This window comes from Schistocerca piceifrons, chromosome 3 (assembly GCF_021461385.2).
Source record: "Schistocerca piceifrons isolate TAMUIC-IGC-003096 chromosome 3, iqSchPice1.1, whole genome shotgun sequence".
NCBI lineage: Eukaryota > Metazoa > Arthropoda > Insecta > Orthoptera > Acrididae > Schistocerca > Schistocerca piceifrons.
The window spans coordinates 321,724,277-321,744,215 of NC_060140.1; the positions used below are offsets into that span (position 1 = coordinate 321,724,277).

The 19,939-nt window shown below is 37.6% G+C and overlaps 1 protein-coding gene across 1 annotated transcript in view; it reads right to left on the reverse strand.

Moving 5' to 3' along the window:
- The window catches only part of LOC124788625, a 111,660-nt gene that overhangs the window by 54,615 nt on the left and 37,106 nt on the right, over positions 1-19,939 (reverse strand). Inside the window, exons 8-10 of the mRNA XM_047255896.1 lie at positions 18,549-18,647; positions 14,760-14,858; positions 11,846-11,950 (exon numbers count right to left, since the gene is read on the reverse strand). Of these exons, the coding sequence (XP_047111852.1) occupies positions 11,846-11,950; positions 14,760-14,858; positions 18,549-18,647 (303 nt within the window). The remainder of the gene's footprint in view (positions 1-11,845; positions 11,951-14,759; positions 14,859-18,548; positions 18,648-19,939) is intronic.

The following is a 19,939-nucleotide window of genomic DNA, read 5'->3' on the forward strand; positions in this document are numbered from 1 at the left end:
TAACTATGCTAAATTCCTTAGCCTGGATGCTTTTCAGTCTAAATGGTCATTCACATCATCATAAATAAGGCTTTCTTATCTGTATCTAATGAAACAATACTGTTAGACCTACACAAAGTTAATGCCAGTATTACATCAGTAAAAGGTTGCACTGTTGCATAATAAAATGTCATGTTGCCAGCTTTGGCTACAGACACCAATTGTATTGTTGAAAATGAGCTTAATTATTGCACAGCAATTGTTTGTAAAAAGACAAGGCATCGGATATGAGCTGCACTCTAATTTTTGAGGCTGAAATTTGGATAAAAAGTGCAGTTAGTTTTTGGATCAATACAATATATAGACAAAGCCACTAAGTATTTCACACTGAATGTGGAAGCATGGCACTTCACAGTGGTTACTGATCACATGCTGGCTCATTTTGTTTTGAACACCCCACGCAACTCATTCTCACCAAGAGAGTCCCATCATTTGGAATTTATCAGTCAGTTTACAACTGATATTTGACATTTATGTGGTGCAGATAATGTTGTAATTTGTTGTGGTTGATTATTTCTCTGGAATAAATGTGGTTTCCGCAGGCATTGGCCTCATGCAACTGGCTAGGGTGCAAGACAATGCTGCAGAGTTACAGGTGTTTGCCAACACCCCAAATACAGGACTGCATCTACAGAATCTGCCAATGCTATTATGGTGAGACCATCAGGCTCCCTGTATAGTTCTTCAGCCAACAGTGGGACTATCCACCTAAAGATACTCCCTTCTTATTACAACAAATCAAGACCTAGTTTCTTTCCATCCACAGCATCATGCCACATGAACCCCTCCATTTTCCTTCACAAAGATCTCATTTTGTGCCCTCACATCAAGCTACATACAGACTCAGTAAGCATTACACCTTACATGGATCTGTATCTGGTATTAGAATGCAATACCCACATGATGACGATATCGGTTAATGGCAAAACCTCCAAAGTTACTGTGGAATGAGTCAGGCTGGCCTTTCAGCTCTAAATGGGTGGCACAGTGGTTTGGGCCTACCATTGTCACCAGATGCCTAAGTCACATAACACAGCAGCTTACTCTGTCTTCAGACAAACCAACACCTACATAGACTGAAGCACTGATGATTAGGCAATGCAGTCACTAGACCAGTCTTCACACAACATTCACTCCATTCCTCCTGTTTTACATCCAATCTGCACAAGAGCTGGCGGGATAGAAAATAGATAATAAGACTGTAAATTGCCAATCCAGAAAAACATCAGCAATAAAAGATATACAACAGGTATAGTTTCTGGTTCTCTTCATAATGGCATGACACAACTACTCCAACACCCATAAGGTAAGATACACATATAACACCTCAGTTTTATTCTATGGATGAGGTTATAGGGAAATGGTAATCATTGCTACAATTAGTGTAATAGATATAACAAAATAGTTCATTCATCATGGCCTCAAAGTGAATTTCAGTAAATCTAAATTATTTACATTCACTTGTGACTATCACCAAGACAGTTTACCCTTATCTTAATAATGGTACATAACTGTGGGGATTTTCAACAGACAATATCTAAATAGCATGTTGCAAGTACAGAAGATGGTGACAAGGTTTATGCATGGAATGGGCATGAAGTTTATGTGCAGCATAAGTACTTAACAATATATTCTTTATGCCTATGTACCTAAATTGTTTACTTTTTGTGCATCAAGAAAAGGAACTATAATGTGCAGCTGTGATGCAAACAATTACAATCCCAAATGTAACTGCTTGCAAAAAGGAAATCAATTAAAAATTATAGACTGAAGCTTTTATATCAATGGTCTGATATGGTATAACAAATGTCAGACTCTTATAGAATATCTAAGGAGAATATTTTCAAGACAAAACTGAAGTCTTTTCAATAGCTAAATTGTTGTGTTTGTCCGAACAATTTTAAGTGAGATGTCTAGCAGCTCATTGATGTTTATGTTGCATTTCACTTAAGTTGCAAACCTGTGTGTGCAAGGACTATATCTGATTGGTACTTTTTACAAGATTTAGGTCTCACATTACCCTTTTAATTGAACATTGATTAAAACACTGATAATCAGACAATAATTAAGGAAGTATGATGTTTGCAAATACCATCTTTTTGGAGATCCCACATACAAAAGTGTAAATGAGATGTGGTCAAGTTCAGCCAGACAGCTTATCAAGTATTAAATAAGTGTCTTCCTTCCAGCATACTTCAAAGTGGAGGAAGCCCTTCTGGTTGAGCAAAAAATACTAAAAAGCTTTTAAAAACTTTATCTGCTTCCCTATAATTAAGTCAGGCACACTCAGTAGGAATAAAAAACAACATAGAATGATATTATTACAGAATATTTTTCAAAACCAAACTAATTTCACCTATGTATTAAGGCTACCAGTGGAGCAAAAAGAACTACATACTGTCAGTGGATCACAGCATAGGAACCAAATATAACACAAACCTAATATAACTTAAATGCTGAACTTATTTTCCAGTTTCCAGTCATGAATCACCCTGTTAATTTTATTCCTCAGTAGAAATGAGTACACAGATATCAGCACCACTTGCTTTACAAAATAACAGAAATATATATAAATCAACAACACACTTCGAAACATGCCATGTGTCTTATTAAAAATAATGTGACTCAGACAGATAACTATTCTACTGTGTTCTATATCAAGTAAGAACACAATCACCCAATCTGAACTAGACAAAATTTGAAATAGAATCAGGGGTTATATGCTGTTTCTAAATGAAAAAAACTGGAAGCTATGCACATGATGAAATATAATTCAAACTCATTTCAACATGCACTCATGCAAGTAAATTTGGGACAAATTATGTGTGCAGTTCAAGCATAGCAGTATGTAATGACTGAACATGTTGACAGAGCCATTTTTTCGTGTTCAACGTGACGACAAAGAGGATATTAGCACTCACGTCGCGAAATTGCAGAAACTTTTCGTGGACTTGAATGATGAACTGCAGAAGCATGAAGAAAATGTTTTGGCTGAAATAATCTTACATGGCCAAATTTTATCCACACTAGGCAAAGTTGTCATACAACTTTAAAGACTTGTGGAACACAATTCTGTCTGAAAATCAAAGTGCGAATCTTCTGATTGAAAAATTGTGCACCATTGAATTTTGTGATGAAAGCATGGTTGAATCAGCTGCGTTTGTTGTACACAGTAGTCCTAAGAAGAAAATTCAGTGAAATAAATGTGATGATAGTGAAAAATTGAAAAAGAATGTGGAACGTGCAAAACGAAAATTTCCATGTCATAAATGTGGGCAGGTAGGGCATTGGGCAGCAGAGTGATCAGCGGAAAAGTCAGATTAAAACATTTGCATCAATCAGTCTGAACAGAATTTTGCATTTTTGGCACATGTTTTTTTTTTCCCCCTCCTTGGTCAATAACGGATTTGAAGTCGACAGTTGGTGTTGCGATAGTGGTGCCACACATCACCTCACTGAAAATAAACAATATTTTGTGTCTTATACAAAATTTGCTGTTTCTGAAAAGATTTCAATTGGGAAAAGAGGTGTAAGCATGTTGGCTCATGGACAGGGAACTGTGAAAATTCAGATTCAGTTCAATAATTCCACAAAGAATGCTGAACTGAGAGAAGTGCTTCATGTTCTTGAAGCAAGTGCTCACTTGTTCTCTGTAAAAGCAGCTGCATGAAAAGGTTTCTGCACAAGACTTGATGACAAAAGTGTCCACACTGAAGACAAAGTGACTGGTGAAACAATGATGACTGGTCATGTCAATCATGGTCTCTATGTTCTTGACATACATGTATCCAAACAATTCCAACTAGTTGAAGTGATCTTGGTGACATCGTCACATATGCTGCAAATTTATCATGAGAGATTTGGCCACCAACACAAACAACATGTGAAAAGTGTTTTGAAGCAGATGAACAGCAATTTGGAAGGGTGCAAAGAAGAATTTTGTGATGGATGTGCAGAGGGTAAAATGCATAGATTGCCATTCAGGACTCAAATGAATCGACCAATGGTTACTGGTGAACAAATCCATACTGATGTAAATTGACCCAAGACTATAGTATCTCTTGGAAAAGCTCATTGCTATGTATGTTTTAAAGAAGACTTAAGCAAATTTCAAAAAATTTTCTTCCTTAGGCAGAAGAATGAAGTCAGTACTGTCTTGGAACAGTTCTTGAATGAAGTGAAGATGGATGGTCATATTGTTAAACAGTCCAGGTGTGATGGAGCAAAAGAATTTGACAACAAGAAGGTCTCAGAATTGCAGGCAAACAGAGGCATTGAACACTGCATCACCCCCACCTTACACACCACAGCAAAATGGTGTTGCCGAAAGAGAAAACTGAACTATGGAATGTGCATGTTCGATGTTGAATCCTAATAAACTGCCAAAAGAACTATGGGCAGAAGCATGCAGTACTGCTACATACCTTTTGAATCACACTGGGACGTCTTCTATTGAAAACAAACCTCCATATGAACTGTGGTATCGATGACCAGTTGGCAACCTGAATCATCTGACAATCTTTGGAACGGACTGTTATGTGCATGTAAACAAGAATTTTCGCACAAAGTTTGATGACAAGGTTGTAACATGGACATCTGGTTGGATATGTGAATGACAGAGATGGCTTCAAGGTCTGGATACCATCTCAGGGGAAGGTTGTGCTAAGTCATGATGTGAAACTTAAGGCTAAAGTTGTATGCAATCTGCAGACCAACATTACTGAATTTGAAGCTGCTCAGGATGAAACCATTAGACAAAGTGAACCTAATGAGACTTCTGATGAGGAAAAGGAATCAGAAAATGTCAGTCATAACAAAAGGCCAAAAGGATTAAGTGAGGAGGAAGAAGATTTAGACACAACATCAAGTTCCAGAGGAAGTAAAGGTTTAAGCGAGAAACAAAGAAACAAACGTGAGAAGAAAAAACCAGAATGGATGAGCAGTGGAGATTATGTGTACATAGCTGGAACCCCTAGCTCTTATACTGAAGCTTTGCAGTCTAGTAATAAAGTTCAGTGGCTGCAGACTATTCATGAAGAACTGAAGTCCCTCAAAGAGAATAATACTTGGGTATTAGTTGAGCACCCAAGTGATGCACAGGTTTTGCAGAATCATTGGGTCTTACGTAAGAAAACAGCAGAAAATGGGAGTGTATGTTTCAAGGGTTGATTTGTGGCCAAAGGACATGTACAAAGGTAGGGAATTGACTATGAAGAAACATTCAGCCCTGTTGCGTGCTATTATACAATTCGAACCCTGACGGCAGTACCTGCTGCACAGAAAATGAAACTCGACCAGTTTGACATCAAAACAGCTTTTCTCAATGGTATCAGTCTACTGACTGGTTTGATGCGGCCCTCCACGAATTCCTTTCCTGTGCTAACCTCTTCATCTTAGAGTAGCACTTGCAACCTACGTCCTCAATTATTTGCTTGACGTATTCCAATCTCTGTCTTCCTCTACAGTTTTCACCCTCTACAGCTCCCTCTAGTACCATGGAACTCATTCCCTCATGTCTCAGCAGATGTCCTATCATCCTGTCCCTTCTCCTTACCAGTGTTTTCCACATATTCCTTTCCTCTCCGATTCTGCATAGAACCTCCTCATTCCTTACCTTATCAGTCCACCTAATTTTCAACATTCGTCTATAGCACCACATCTCAAATGCTTCGATTCTCTTCTGTTCCGGTTTTCCCACAGTCCATGTTTCACTACCATGCAATGCTGTACTCCAGATGTACATCCTCAGAAATTTCTTCCTCAAATTAAGGCCGGTATTTGATATTAGTAGACCTCTCTTGGCCAGAAATGCCTTTTTTGCCATAGCGAGTCTGCTTTTGATGTCCTCCTTGCTCCGTCCGTCATTGGTTATTTTACTGCCTAGGTAGCAGAATTCCTTACCTTCATTGACTTCGTGACCATCAATCCTGATGTTAAGTTTCGCGCTGTTCTCATTTCTACTACTTTTCATTACCTTCGTCTTTCTCCGATTTACTCTCAAACCATACTGTGTACTCATTAGACTGTTCATTCCGTTCAGCAGATCATTTAATTCTTCTTCACTTTCACTCAGGATAGCAATGTCATCAGCAAATCGTATCATTGATATCCTTTCACCTTGTATTTTAATTCCACTCCTGAACCTTTCTTTTATTTCCATCATTGCTTCCTCGATGTACAGATTGAAGAGTAGGGGTGAAAGGCTACAGCCTTGTCTTACACCCTTCTTAATACGAGCACTTCGTTAAAGATCATCTACTCTTATTATTCCCTCTTGGTAGTTGTACATATTGTATATGACCCGTCTCTCCCTATAGCTTACCCCTACTTTTTTCAGAATCTCGAACAGCTTGCACCATTTTATATTGTCGAACGCTTTTTCCAGGTCAACAAATTCTACGAAAGTGTCTTGATTTTTCTTTAGCCTTGCTTCCATTATTAGCCGTAACGTCAGAATTGCCTCTCTCGTCCCTTTACTTATCCTAAAGCCAAACAGAGCACTGAAAGACCTGAGTCGAAACAAGGCCCCGGGAGTAGACAACATTCCATTAGAACTACTGATGGTCTTGGGAGAGCCATTCATGACAAAACTCTACCATCTGGCGAGGAAGATGTATGAGACAGGTGAAATACCCTCAGACTTCAAGAAGAATATAATAATTCTAATCCCAAAGAAAGCAGGTGTTGACAGATGTGAAAATTACCGAACTATCAGTTTAATAAGTCACAGCTGCAAAATACTAACGCGAATTCTTTACAGACGAATGGAAAAACTGGTAGAAGCAGACATCGGGGAAGATCAGTTTGGATTCCGTAGAAATGTTGGAACACGTGAGGTAAAACTAACCTTAAGACGTATCTTAGAAGAAAGATTAAGAAAAGGCAAACCTACGTTTCTAGCATTTGTAGACTTAGAGAAAGCTTTTGACAATGTTAACTGGAATACTCTCTTTCGAATTCTGAAGGTGGCAGGGGTAAAATACAGGGAGCGAAAGCCTATTTACAATTTGTACAGAAACCAGACGGCAGTTATAAGAGTCGAGGGGCATGAAAGGGAAGCAGTGGTTGGGAAAGGAGTGAGACAGGGTTGTAGCCTCTCCCCGATGTTATTCAATCTGTATATTGAGCAAGCAGTAAAGGAAACAAAAGAAAAATTCGGAGTAGGTATTAAAATTCATGGAGAAGAAGCAAAAACTTTGAGGTTCGCCGATGACATTGTAATTCTGTCAGAGACAGCAAAGGACTTGGAAGAGCAGTTGAACAGAATGGACAGTGTCTTGAAAGGAGGATATAAGATGAACATCAACAAAAGCAAAACGAGGATAATGGAATGTAGTCAAATTAAATCAGGTGATGCTGAGGGAAATAGATTAGGAAGTGAGACACTTAAAGTAGTAAAGGAGTTTTGCTATTTAGGGAGCAAAATAACTGATGATGGTCGAAGTAGAGAGGATATAAAATGTAGACTGGCAATGGGAAGGAAAGCATTTCTGAAGAAGAGAAATTTGTTAACATCGAGTATAGATTTAAGCGTCAGGAAGTCGTTTCTGAAAGTATTTGTATGGAGTGTAGCCATGTATGGAAGTGAAACATGGACGATAACTAGTTTGGACAAGAAGAGAATAGAAGCTTTCAAAATGTGGTGCTACAGAAGAATGCTGAAGATAAGGTGGGTAGATCACGTAACTAATGAGGAGGTATTGAATAGAATTGGGGAGAAGAGAAGTTTGTGGCACAACTTGACTAGAAGAAGGGATCGGTTGGTAGGACATATTCTGAGGCATCAAGGGATCACAAATTTAGCATTGGAGGGCACTGTGGAGGGTAAAAATCGTAGAGGGAGACCAAGAGATGAATACACTAAGCAGATTCAGAAGGATGTAGGTTGCAGTAGGTACTGGGAGATGAAGGAGCTTGCACAGGATAGAGTAGCATGGAGAGCTGCATCAAGCCAGTCTCAGGACTGAAGACCACAACAACAACAAAAGCCAAACTGATCGTCACCTAGCGCATTCTCAATTTTCTTTTCCATTCTTCTGTATATTATTCTTGTAAGCAGCTTTGATGCATGAGCTGTTAAGCTGATTGTGCGATAATTCTCGCACTTGTCAGCTCTTGCCGTCTTCGGAATTGTGTGGATGATGCTTTTCCAAAAGTCAGATGCTATGTCGCCAGACTCATATATTCTACACACCAACGTGAATAGTCGTTTTGTTGCCACTTCCCCCAATGATTTTAGAAATTCTGATGGAATGTTATCTATCCCTTCTGCCTTATTTGACCGTAAGTCCTCCAAAGCTCTTTTAAATTCCGATTCTAATACTGGATCCCCTATCTCTTCTAAATCGACTCCTGTTTCTTCTTCTACCACATCAGACAAATCTTCACCCTCATAGAGGCTTTCAATGTATTCTTTCCACCTATCTGCTCTCTCCTCTGCATTTAACAGTGGAATTCCCATTGCACTCTTAATGTTACCACCGTTGCTTTTAATGTCACCAAAGGTTGTTTTGACTTTCCTGTATGCTGAGTCTGTCCTTCTGACAATCATATCTTTTTCGATGTCTTCACATTTTTCCTGCAGCCATTTCGTCTTAGCTTCCCTGCACTTCCTATTTATTTCATTCCTCAGCGACTTGTATTTCTGTAGTCCTGATTTTCCCGGAACATGTTTGTACTTCCTTCTTTCATCAATCAACTGAAGTATTTCTTCTGTTACCCATGGTTTCTTCGCAGCTACCTTCTTTGTACCTATGTTTTCCTTCCCAACTTCTGTGATGGCCCTTTTTAGAGATGTCCATTCCTCTTCAACTGTACTGCCTACTGCGCTATTCCTTATTGCTGTATCTATAGCGTTAGAGAACTTCAAACGTATCTCGTCATTCCTTAGTACTTCCGTATCCCACTTCTTTGTGTATTGATTCTTCCTGACTAATGTCTTGAACTTCAGCCTACTCTTCATCACTTCTACATTGTGATCTGAGTCTATATCTGCTCCTGGGTATGCCTTACAATCCAGTATCTGATTTTGGAATCTCTGTCTGACCATGGTGTAATCTAATGGAAATCTTCTCGTATCTCCCGGCCTTTTCCAAGTATACCTCCTCTTGTGATTCTTGAACAGGGTATTCGCTATTACTAGCTGAAACTTGTTACAGAACTCAATTAGTCTTTCTCCTCTTTCTTTCCTTGTCCCAAGCCCATATTCTCCTGTAACCTTTTCTTCTACTCCTTCCCCTACAACTGCATTCCAGTCGCCCATGACTATTAGATTTTCGTCTTCCTTTACATACTGCATTACCCTTTCAATATCCTCATACACTTTCTATATCTGTTCATCTTCAGCTTGCGACATCGGCATGTATACCTGAATTATCGTTGTCGGTGTTGGTCTGCTGTCGATTCTGATTAGAACAACCCGGTCACTGAACTGTTCACAGTAACACACCCTCTGCCCTACCTTCCTATTCATAACGAATCCTACACCTGTTATACCATTTTCTGCTGCTGTTGATATTACCCGATACTCATCTGACCAGAAATCCTTGCCTTCCTTCCACTTCACTTCACTGACCCCTGCTATATCTAGATTGAGCCTTTGCATTTCCCTTTTCAGATTTTCTAGTTTCCCTACCACGTTCAAGCTTCTGACATTCCACGCCCCGACTCATAGAACGTTATCCTTTCGTAGATTATTCAATCTTTTTCTCATAGTAACCTCCCCCTTGGCAGTCCCCTCCCAGAGATCCGAATGGGGGACTATTCCGGAATCTTTTGCCAATGGAGGGATCATCATGACACTTCTTCAATTACAGGCCACATGTCCTGTGGATACACATTATGTGTCTTTAATGCAGTGGTTTCCATTGCCTTCTGCATCCTCATGTCGTTGATCATTGCTGATTCTTCCGCCTTTAGGGGCAATTTCCCACCCCTAGGACAAGAGAGTGCCCCGAACCTCTATCCGCTCCTCCGCCCTCTTTGACAAGGCCATTGGCAGAATGAGGCTGACTTCTTATGCCGGAAGTCTTCGGCCGCCAATGCTGATTATTTATCAAAATTTAGGCAGTGGCGGGGATCGAACTTGTGAATGAATACGTTTTGATTATGAATCAAAGACGCTACCCCTAGACCACAGGTGCTCATCTTGAAGATGATACTGGACATGTATGTTTACTGAAGAAAAGTCTGTGTGGTCACAAGCAGGCACCACGTTGTTGGAACAAGCTGGATTTGAAAACAGTAGGGCTGATCCATGTCTCTTCTACCATCGGAGCAACAAAAATTGCTTATATGTTGGTGTTTGAGTATGTAATGAAGCTGTTAGCTGGTCAGGAATAAATAATCTTAACACAAAGGTTTTTTGTTACTTGCGTATATTTGTTCCCTTCCTTTGCCAAGCCTGTATGCTGATACCTAAATATAACAGTACCTTCATAATTATGATGAATGGATGAAAAGTGTGTAGTTATCAGAGCTGGAAAGGGCAATATGCAGTTGTTTGTAAGAAAGTAGCATGGTTCTATTTAATGATCAGATATTGTTGATAATAATGTTATGAAAATTTTGAATAATTTGAACTGTCAGAAGATCAAAGAAAGACTTAAATAATTTTATGAAAATTTATACTGGAAGTTTAATGAGCTGCTTCTTTGTGAAGAACATTAATATCTTTCGTCACTAGAGTACAGTTCAATCCATTTCACCTTCCTTATGGTTACCTTTCGCAGTACATTCTATGTACACGGAAAGATCTTCCACATACATTAGCAGTAATTCTTTCCATATTCCATCTGTGAAGAATGCAATGAAAAACAATGCACCACATGTCTCTCAGTAATTTCGGTAATGCACCAGTAAGTGCAAACATTTTGTGCACAGTCTAAAGTAACACCTGTCAGGTGGGTAGGGTAATATTTTCAAATTGTTCACTACTGATGTTATTGGTTATTCAGATACCTTCTCACCAGACAATTGAAACAAATGTTGAACAATCATGAAATATTTCAGGTCAGTATAATGAACTGTTGTGATACATCACACACACCACCCTGATGCCATTCAATTATAATAAGTCACATTGAACAAAAATCTATGGAAAGCAAGTGAAAAAGAGAGAGCATACACACATTCAAGCACAGCGATTATGAGTAACACATTCTGATTCACAATAAGAAATAAGAGAAGGTGCAGAATATCTATGTAGGACACACGAGAGAAAGTTTTTCCATACAGTTTTGAGAAGTATCAATGAGAATTAGCTTCTCACTGAATCAGACTGAAGCATGGTAAGTACGGAAATAAGGAGGGAAGATTGGACTAAACATCCTAGTCTCACCCCTAAGGCACAATTTTTGCATTCTGCCAAACTGGCAATTTACTATTCAAATAGCTCTACATTTCTCCAAGCTAATGCCACAATTTTCCAGCATGACCCAACATTCCATTTCCAAAAGCCACCCTCACATTTACCATTTACTGCAAGTGCAATGCTGCAGTTCGCTGTGTGAATGAAAAACAATGATGATTTAAAAACAACTTTATAGAAATATTATGCATGTTTCTCTAAAACACCTGATTTTCTTACTTTACTCAACTCTATTAATACATTATAAGAGACTCATAATGCCAACAGGACATTCCAACATCCTACTCCCTTGAGATGCTTTATATTGATCAGTACTCCTTATGGTTAACAGTACATCAATATTTATAGTTAACGATACTATCTCAAAAAGAACATCCATAATACTGTATTGCATTTATCAGAAGAAATTATAATTGTAATAAACATTTTTGAACTTACAGCTAAGCGAGCTTGGTCTGCTGGACTTGCTGGGGTTGAGCCTGATAGCAACCCAGCAATGATCTGTTCATCTGTCAACAGTCTTCTAGATTTTGTGGATGTTCTCTAAAAAAGTGACATTTATGTATCTTTCAAATATCAAAATGTGTCATCTTAAAAAAAACTGCAAGAAATAAGTAAATTACTTAAATAATCTTTAGAAACTGAAGGAGAAGGAAATGAACAAAGAAAGGAACTAAGCCCGCAACAAGCCAGGAAAAACATATGATGTGTTATCACTAAGCATGTAATTGACACTATACTTAAATCATACAAATGTAAATACACACATCATAAAAAGGTTTGCATCACCCCAGTTCCCAGAACTCCTGAAGATTGACTGTGGATATTGTATCACAGACACAGTCCCTCTGAGTGTTCAGAGCTGTTACTAAACCCACCCAAAGATATAAACAACCAAGCATGAACAGCACCTATTAGACAGAGCGGGTCTGACAGCCGATCAGTTCCTGTCATTCCACTAGGAATGAGGTACACAGCTCATGTTGTCTGTAATTCAACCATGCCTAGATGGTCAATACCGTGGTTTGATCACATTTGCATTGTTACTTTGTGTCAGGAAGGGCTCTCAACAAGAGGACTGTCCAGGCGTCTCGGAGTGAACCAAAGTGATCTTGTTCAGACATGGAGGAGATACAGAGAGACAAGAACTGTGAATGACATGCATCGCTCAGGCTGCCCAAGGGCTAGTACTGCAGTAGATGACCACTACCTATGGATTATGGTAGGGAGGAACCCTTACAGCAACGCCACCATGTTGAATAATGCTTTTCAAGCAGCCACAGGATGTCTGTTAAAACTCAAACTGTGTGCAATAGGCTACATCATATGCAACTTCACTCCCACCATCCATGGCGAGGTCCATCTTTCCAACCACGACATCATGCAGCATGGTACAGATGGGCCTAACAACATGTCGAATGTACCACTCAGGATTGGCATCATGTTCTCTTCACCGATGAGTGTTGCTTATGCCTTCAACCAGATAATCGTTGGAGACGTGTTTGGTGGCAACCTGAACTCCTTAAACACATTGTCCAGTGAGTGCAGAAAGGTGGAGGTTCCCTGCTGTTTTGGGGTGGCATTATGTGAGGCTGATGTACACTGCTGGTGGGCATGGAAGGCACCGCATTGACTGTACGATTCATGAATGCCATCCTCCGACTGATAGTGCAACCATATTGGCAGCATTCTGGTGAGCATTCGTCTTCACGGACGATAATTCGCACTCCCATCATACACATTTTGTGAATGACTTCCTTCAGGAAAACGACATCACTCGACTAGATTGGCGAGCTTGTTCTCCAGACATGAACCCTATCAAACATGCCTGGGGTAGATTGAAAAGGGATGTTTATGGATGACGTGACCCATTAACTACTCTGAGGAATCTACGCCGAATCGCCTTTGAGGAGGGACAATCTGGACCAACAGTGCCTTGATGAACTTATGGATAATATTCCACAATGAATACAGGCATGCGTCAATGCAAGAGGACATGCTACTGGGTATTAGAGGTACCGGTGTGTGAAGCAGTCTGGACCACCACCTCTGAAGGTCTCGCTGTAGGGGCTGGTGCAACATGCAATGCGTGGTTTTCATTAGCAATAAAAAGGGCAGCAATGATGTTTATGTTGATTTCTATTCCAGTTTTCTGTACACATTCCGAAAGTCTCAGAATCAAGGTGATGCTAAAATTTTTTTGATGTGTGTGCAAGTCATTTTATGAAACAAAATATTCCATGTATTCTTTCTTTTGAAACAATAAAGTTCATTAACAAGACATTTCAAAATGAGAAGTACATACATTTTACATCAAGAACAGAATATAAAAGAACTACATCTCATCACTGTTTAGTAAACTGTAATTCAACTATTTATAGGGAGATTTCTAGAAGCATAATTTGTAAATTTCATTTTTACATATTTTGTACATCACAAAGAAAATTCTGAATGTTTCATGTACAGATAGGTATAGTAGTACTGCCTCATAAGGCAGCTTATCCTTGTTAACATGTTAGGTTTTGTGTGTGGTCCAGTGACAGAATTGAAAATACAGTAGACCAGTAGACAAATTGAATGTAAGTTGCTTGTGGAACCTGCAGAAATTGGTGTCCAGTTCTATCCAACAACAGCAGTTACCAATATCAGCAGTGAGGAAATTCAGTGGAACCAATTGCAATCAGGATATACAAACTGTTACTCAGTACTAACAGCAACTTAATTGTAGTGACCGGAAAAATTTGCATTTTGTGATAAATGCAAATTCTACCTCAAAATGCAATAACGTGAAAATACTTAAGACAGTCTTTCATAGAAAATTGTATCCAGATGAACTATTTTATCAGAGATGGTTTGAAATTGCTTCATTTTCTGCATTTAAATATAAAAAATACAACCAATTTTCAGTTGTTGGTACTGGCAAAGTCCAATTTGGAAAGATGATGTGCATAAAAACCTGTTTCGTAAAAGAAAAAGCACATGAATGCAATGATGTATCAGTGCCCTCAATGAATATAGTGCAATGAGAGTTGTGCACAGGTGAATGGTCTATTTAAGATGCACGCAGCATAGTGCAACACAGTACTCAACAATGGGACGTAGCATTTTATATGAAACAAACACTTACATTTGTTTGTTAGCTAAAGCTAGAAAATTTGTATATTGCGGACACTTTTAATATGGCATATTAGGTGGCAGTTTTTTGAACTGTGGTTGCATAGAGTACTGGTAGAACTACACTTTTAGAAATGGAAAATAATTTGTCATGCTTTACATAGATAGGAGTCATAAGACACTTTACTTAAAATCAATATAGTAAATGGGACACCCCCAAGATGTAAGGGTTAAATACCTGTGTGGTTGCCACCGTTCTTGTAGATCCTTTTGATTGTCCACTTAACAATGCAGCAAGGATCTCCTCATCAGAAAGCTTTGTACGGGTGGAATTTACCTGCAATTTTTATGAACATGTCATTAGGAATTTCCTGCTAAATTCTCCTATACATGCATGTTCATATGTGTACAAACATATTGTGTTCTGTAAACATCAGTGTAAATGAGCATGCTCAGTGATACTGAATGAGGTATTCATTTATTCATATAATATTCCAAAGAGTTCATCATCATGGAGGTGTTACATATTCCAGAGATCATTTGGATATCGCATAACTGCAGTTCTTAAAATATGTTAGAGTAATTAATTTTTATACACGTGCATGCTACACATTTGCAGAAAAAATTACTTAATTATCTGACAGCTAGTAAGAATGTAATTGTTTTACAGTACAAAGATGCACACTTTAGATAGAAATGGGAAGATATAAAAGGAAATTAGAGAAAGAATTGAGCCAGCAGACTTTCTGTTTAAATCATAAGGAATTAGCTCAGCAATAGAGAGATATCAAAATAGACAAAGCTAGCTACATACACATATAATGAGGTTCACCTACGGCTATAAATCTTGGATAGTAAGTATGGGAACAAAAAGTTGTATCCAAGCAGCAGAAATGATCTTCTTTCAAAAAGTAGAAAAATAGGCTAAGAAAGGCATGAATCAAAGCACATCCATTTAGAAAAATTTAAATGAAATCCTCTGCTCCAAGATCAACAGCTGAAGTCACTTGGAAATGTCTAGCAAATGTTGAAAGGTTGCCTACCAAGATCAATGAAGCATGTAGGGGAAGAAGGCAAGAGTGGATGAGGACAGCCAGGGACATGTAAAAATGGAGCAAAGTAGGCACTCCAGGACATTCAGGACAGAAGACTGTCAGCGAGAAAGGCAATATCCACGAATAGGCAAAGATTTACATTTCTCATACCCTAGGCATCAAGAAGTATATAGAAATTGGATTAACAAAGAAAGTATGTTCTTTTTGTGTACATGGAGTTGCCAAGATAACTATAATTATAAACATGCTTTTAAGGTTGGCAGACAGTAAATCCATCAGTCATTTTAAATCACTGAGCAAATGTTCAAAAATTTTGTTGGACCATAATTCACTCCTACTAGTATCACAGTTACTTTTAAGCGAATGGATTAAAATGTCATAATTATGAATTCTGTTATTTCTTTTGAAATGTGAAGTATTATTCACAATAAATGTAATTAGAGAATGTATGTACTCTAAAGCTGCAGTTAAAATGCCTGAGTCTTTAAATAGGTGACAACAAAATTACTATGGATGAGTGCTGAATATTATTACTGTGTCATACTTTTATTCAATGAAAATTTCCTTTCCATTTGGCTGAGAATACGGTTCCATATGGCATTACTGAATGAAAATACATTATGCATGTTAATTTATTGCTTTTTATGACTGCACAGGGCTGCATCAATACCTAATTCATAAAATATTTGTATGTGTGTATGTGGTTGTATGTTCCACCAAAGTTGTGGACTGCTTGGAACAATTTCATCCCCACTTTGTACCAGGAGATTACCATGAGGGTAATACGGCTAACATAACCCTATTTGTAAGGGTGGAACAACAAAGAGAAAAATCAAAGGTTCAGAGCAATACTATTGTAGCGAGCATTTCTTAAACTTTACAGTAATGATATGACAAATTGAAAGTTCCAGTATTTTCCATAAATCATCATGAAAATGTACACCTGCGGATGTTGCTTGGAATGTACTAGTGGTCCAACGTTATTATGTACTTTAGAGCAAAAAATGTTCCAGAAGTTATTTGAGAGAGGGCATTATCAACAAAAGCATTGATGTCTGACATTAATGCCACTTACAATGATATTTCACTGAAATTGTACTACATCAGCATGTGCCTACAAATGTGAAACACTTTATTTCATAAATTCTGTTGGCAGTAACAATGCCTCTACCACATTTCTTATTTCCAGAACTTGTTATATTAAGTTAATTATGTTGTTAAATTAAATTAATTATGTCATGTATTGGAAAATTTGACTTGTTCCACATAATTACGAAATATTGTATTCATGATACATGGAGCTAGTATTAATCTAAACTAATCTAATCTAATCTTACAACATACTCACTCAAATCATCACCAGTGACACAGAAAAAGCACTGGATTTTAATGAAGCAAAAGAACATGTAGGCTGCTGAACTGGAAATAGTACTTTGAAACATTTTCAAGTCATGAAAATAAATTATAGAATGGCCTACGAACATGAATTACCACTTTGTCTGGAGTTCATAGATTTTGAGACAGCTTTCAGTTCAGTTTCAAATCAAACTATGTTAGCATATGGATGGACATGCAGTGTATTTCACAATCCCTATTATAGGCTTGTAGGGGTTGTTGACGGGACTTAGCAGATAAAGTTTTGATCAGAACACCATGTCCATAATGCACTGTTTGATTGTAAAATAAGTTTGTCAATCATATGCAATGTGTGATTTTCATTAGCAATAAAAAGGGCAGCAATGATGTTTATGTTGATCTCTATTCCAGTTTTCTGTACAGATTCCGAAAGTCTCAGAACCAAGTTGATGCTAAAAATTTTTTGATGTGTGTGCAAGTCATTTTATGAAAAAAAATATTCCATGTATACTTTCTTTTGAAACAATAAAGTTCATTAACAAGACATTTCAAAATGAGAAGTACATACATTTTACATCAAGAACAGAATATAAAAGAACTACATCTCATCACTGTTTAGTAAACTGTAATTCAACTATTTATAGGGTGATTTCTAGAAGCATAATTTGTAAATTTCATTTTTTACATATTTTGTACATCACAAAGAAAATTCTGAATGTTTCATGTGCAGATAGGTATAGTAGTACTGCCTCATAAGGCAGCTTATCCTTGTTAACATGTTAGGTTTTGTGTGTGGTCCAGTGACAGAATTGAAAATACAGTAGACCAGTAGACAAATTGAATGTAAGTTGCTTGTGGAACCTGCAGAAATTGGTGTCCAGTTCTATCCAACAACAGCAGTTACCAATATCAGCAGTGAGGAAATTCAGTGGAACCAATTGCAATCAGGATATACAAACTGTTACTCAGTACTAACAGCAACTTAATTGTAGTGACCGGAAAAATTTGCATTTTGTGATAAATGCAAATTCTACCTCAAAATGCAAAAACGTGAAATTACTTAAGACAGTCTTTCATAGAAAATTGTATCCAGATGAACTATTTTATCAGAGATGGTTTGAAATTGCTTCATTTTCTGCATTTAAATATAAAAAATACAACCAATTTTCAGTTGTTGGTACTGGCAAAGCCCAATTTGGAAAGATGATGTGCATAAAAACCTGTTTCGTAAAATAAAAAGCACATGAATGCAATGATGTATCAGTGCCCTCAATGAATATAGTGCAATGAGAGTTGTGCACAGGTGAATGGTCTATTTAAGATGCACGTAGCATAGTGCAACACAGTACTCAGCAATGGGACGTAGCATTTTATATGAAACAAACACTTACATTTGTTTGTTAGCTAAAGCTAGAAATTTGTATATTGCGGACTCTTTTAATATGGCATATTAGGTGGCAGTTATTTTGAACTGTGGTTGCATAGAGTACTGGTAGAACTACACTTTTAGAAATGGAAAATAATTTGTCATGCTTTACATAGATAGGAGTCATAAGACACTTTACTTAAAATCAATATAGTAAATGGGACACCCCCAAGATGTAAGGGTTAAATACCTGTGTGGTTGCCACCGTTCTTGTAGATCCTTTTGATTGTCCACTTAACAATGCAGCAAGGATCTCCTCATCAGAAAGCTTTGTACGGGTGGAATTTACCTGCAATTTTTATGAACATGTCATTAGGAATTTCCTGCTAAATTCTCCTATACATGCATGTTCATATGTGTACAAACATATTGTGTTCTGTAAACATCAGTGTAAATGAGCATGCTCAGTGATACTGAATGAGGTATTCATTTATTCATATAATATTCCAAAGAGTTCATCATCATGGAGGTGTTACATATTCCAGAGATCATTTGCATATCGCATAACTGCAGTTCTTAAAATATGTTAGAGTAATTGATTTTTATACACGTGCATGCTACACATTTGCAGAAAAAATTACTTAATTATCTGACAGCTAATAAGAATGTAATTGTTTTACAGTACAAAGATGCACACTTTAGATAGAAATGGGAAGATATAAAAGGAAATTAGAGAAAGAATTGAGCCAGCAGACTTTCTGTTTAAATCATAAGGAATTAGCTCAGCAATAGAGAGATATCAAAATAGACAAAGCTAGCTACATACACATATAATGAGGTTCACCTACGGCTATAAATCTTGGATAGTAAGTATGGGAACAAAAAGTTGTATCCAAGCAGCAGAAATGAGCTTCTTTCAAAAAATAGAAAAATAGGCTAAGAAAGGCATGAATCAAAGCACATCCATTTAGAAAAATTTAAATGAAATCCTCTGCTCCAAGATCAACAGCTGAAGTCACTTGGAAATGTCTAGCAAATGTTGAAAGGTTGCCTACCAAGATCAATGAAGCGTGTAGGGGAAGAAGGCAAGAGTGGATGAGGACAGCCAGGGACATGTAAAAATGGAGCAAAGTAGGCACTCCAGGACATCCAAGATGGAAGACTGTCAGCGAGAGAGGCAATATCCACGAATAGGCAAAGATTTACATTTCTCATACCCTAGGCATCAAGAAGTAAATAAGAATTGAATTAACAAAGAAAGTATGTTCTTTTTGTGTACATGGAGTTGCCAAGATAACTATAATTATAAACATGCTTTTAAGGTTGGCAGACAGTAAATCCATCAGTCATTTTAAATCACTGAGCAAATGTTCAAAAATTTTGTTGGACCATAATTCACTCCTACTAGTATCACATTTACTTTTAAGGGAATGGATTAAAATGTCATAATTATGAATTCTGTTATTTCTTTTGAAATGTGAAGTATTATTCACAATAAATGTAATTAGAGAATGTATGTACTCTAAAGCTGCAGTTAAAATGCCTGAGTCTTTAAATAGGTGACAAGATTACTATGGATGAGTGCTGAATATTATTACTGTATCATACTTTTATTCAATGAAAATTTCCTTTCCATTTGGC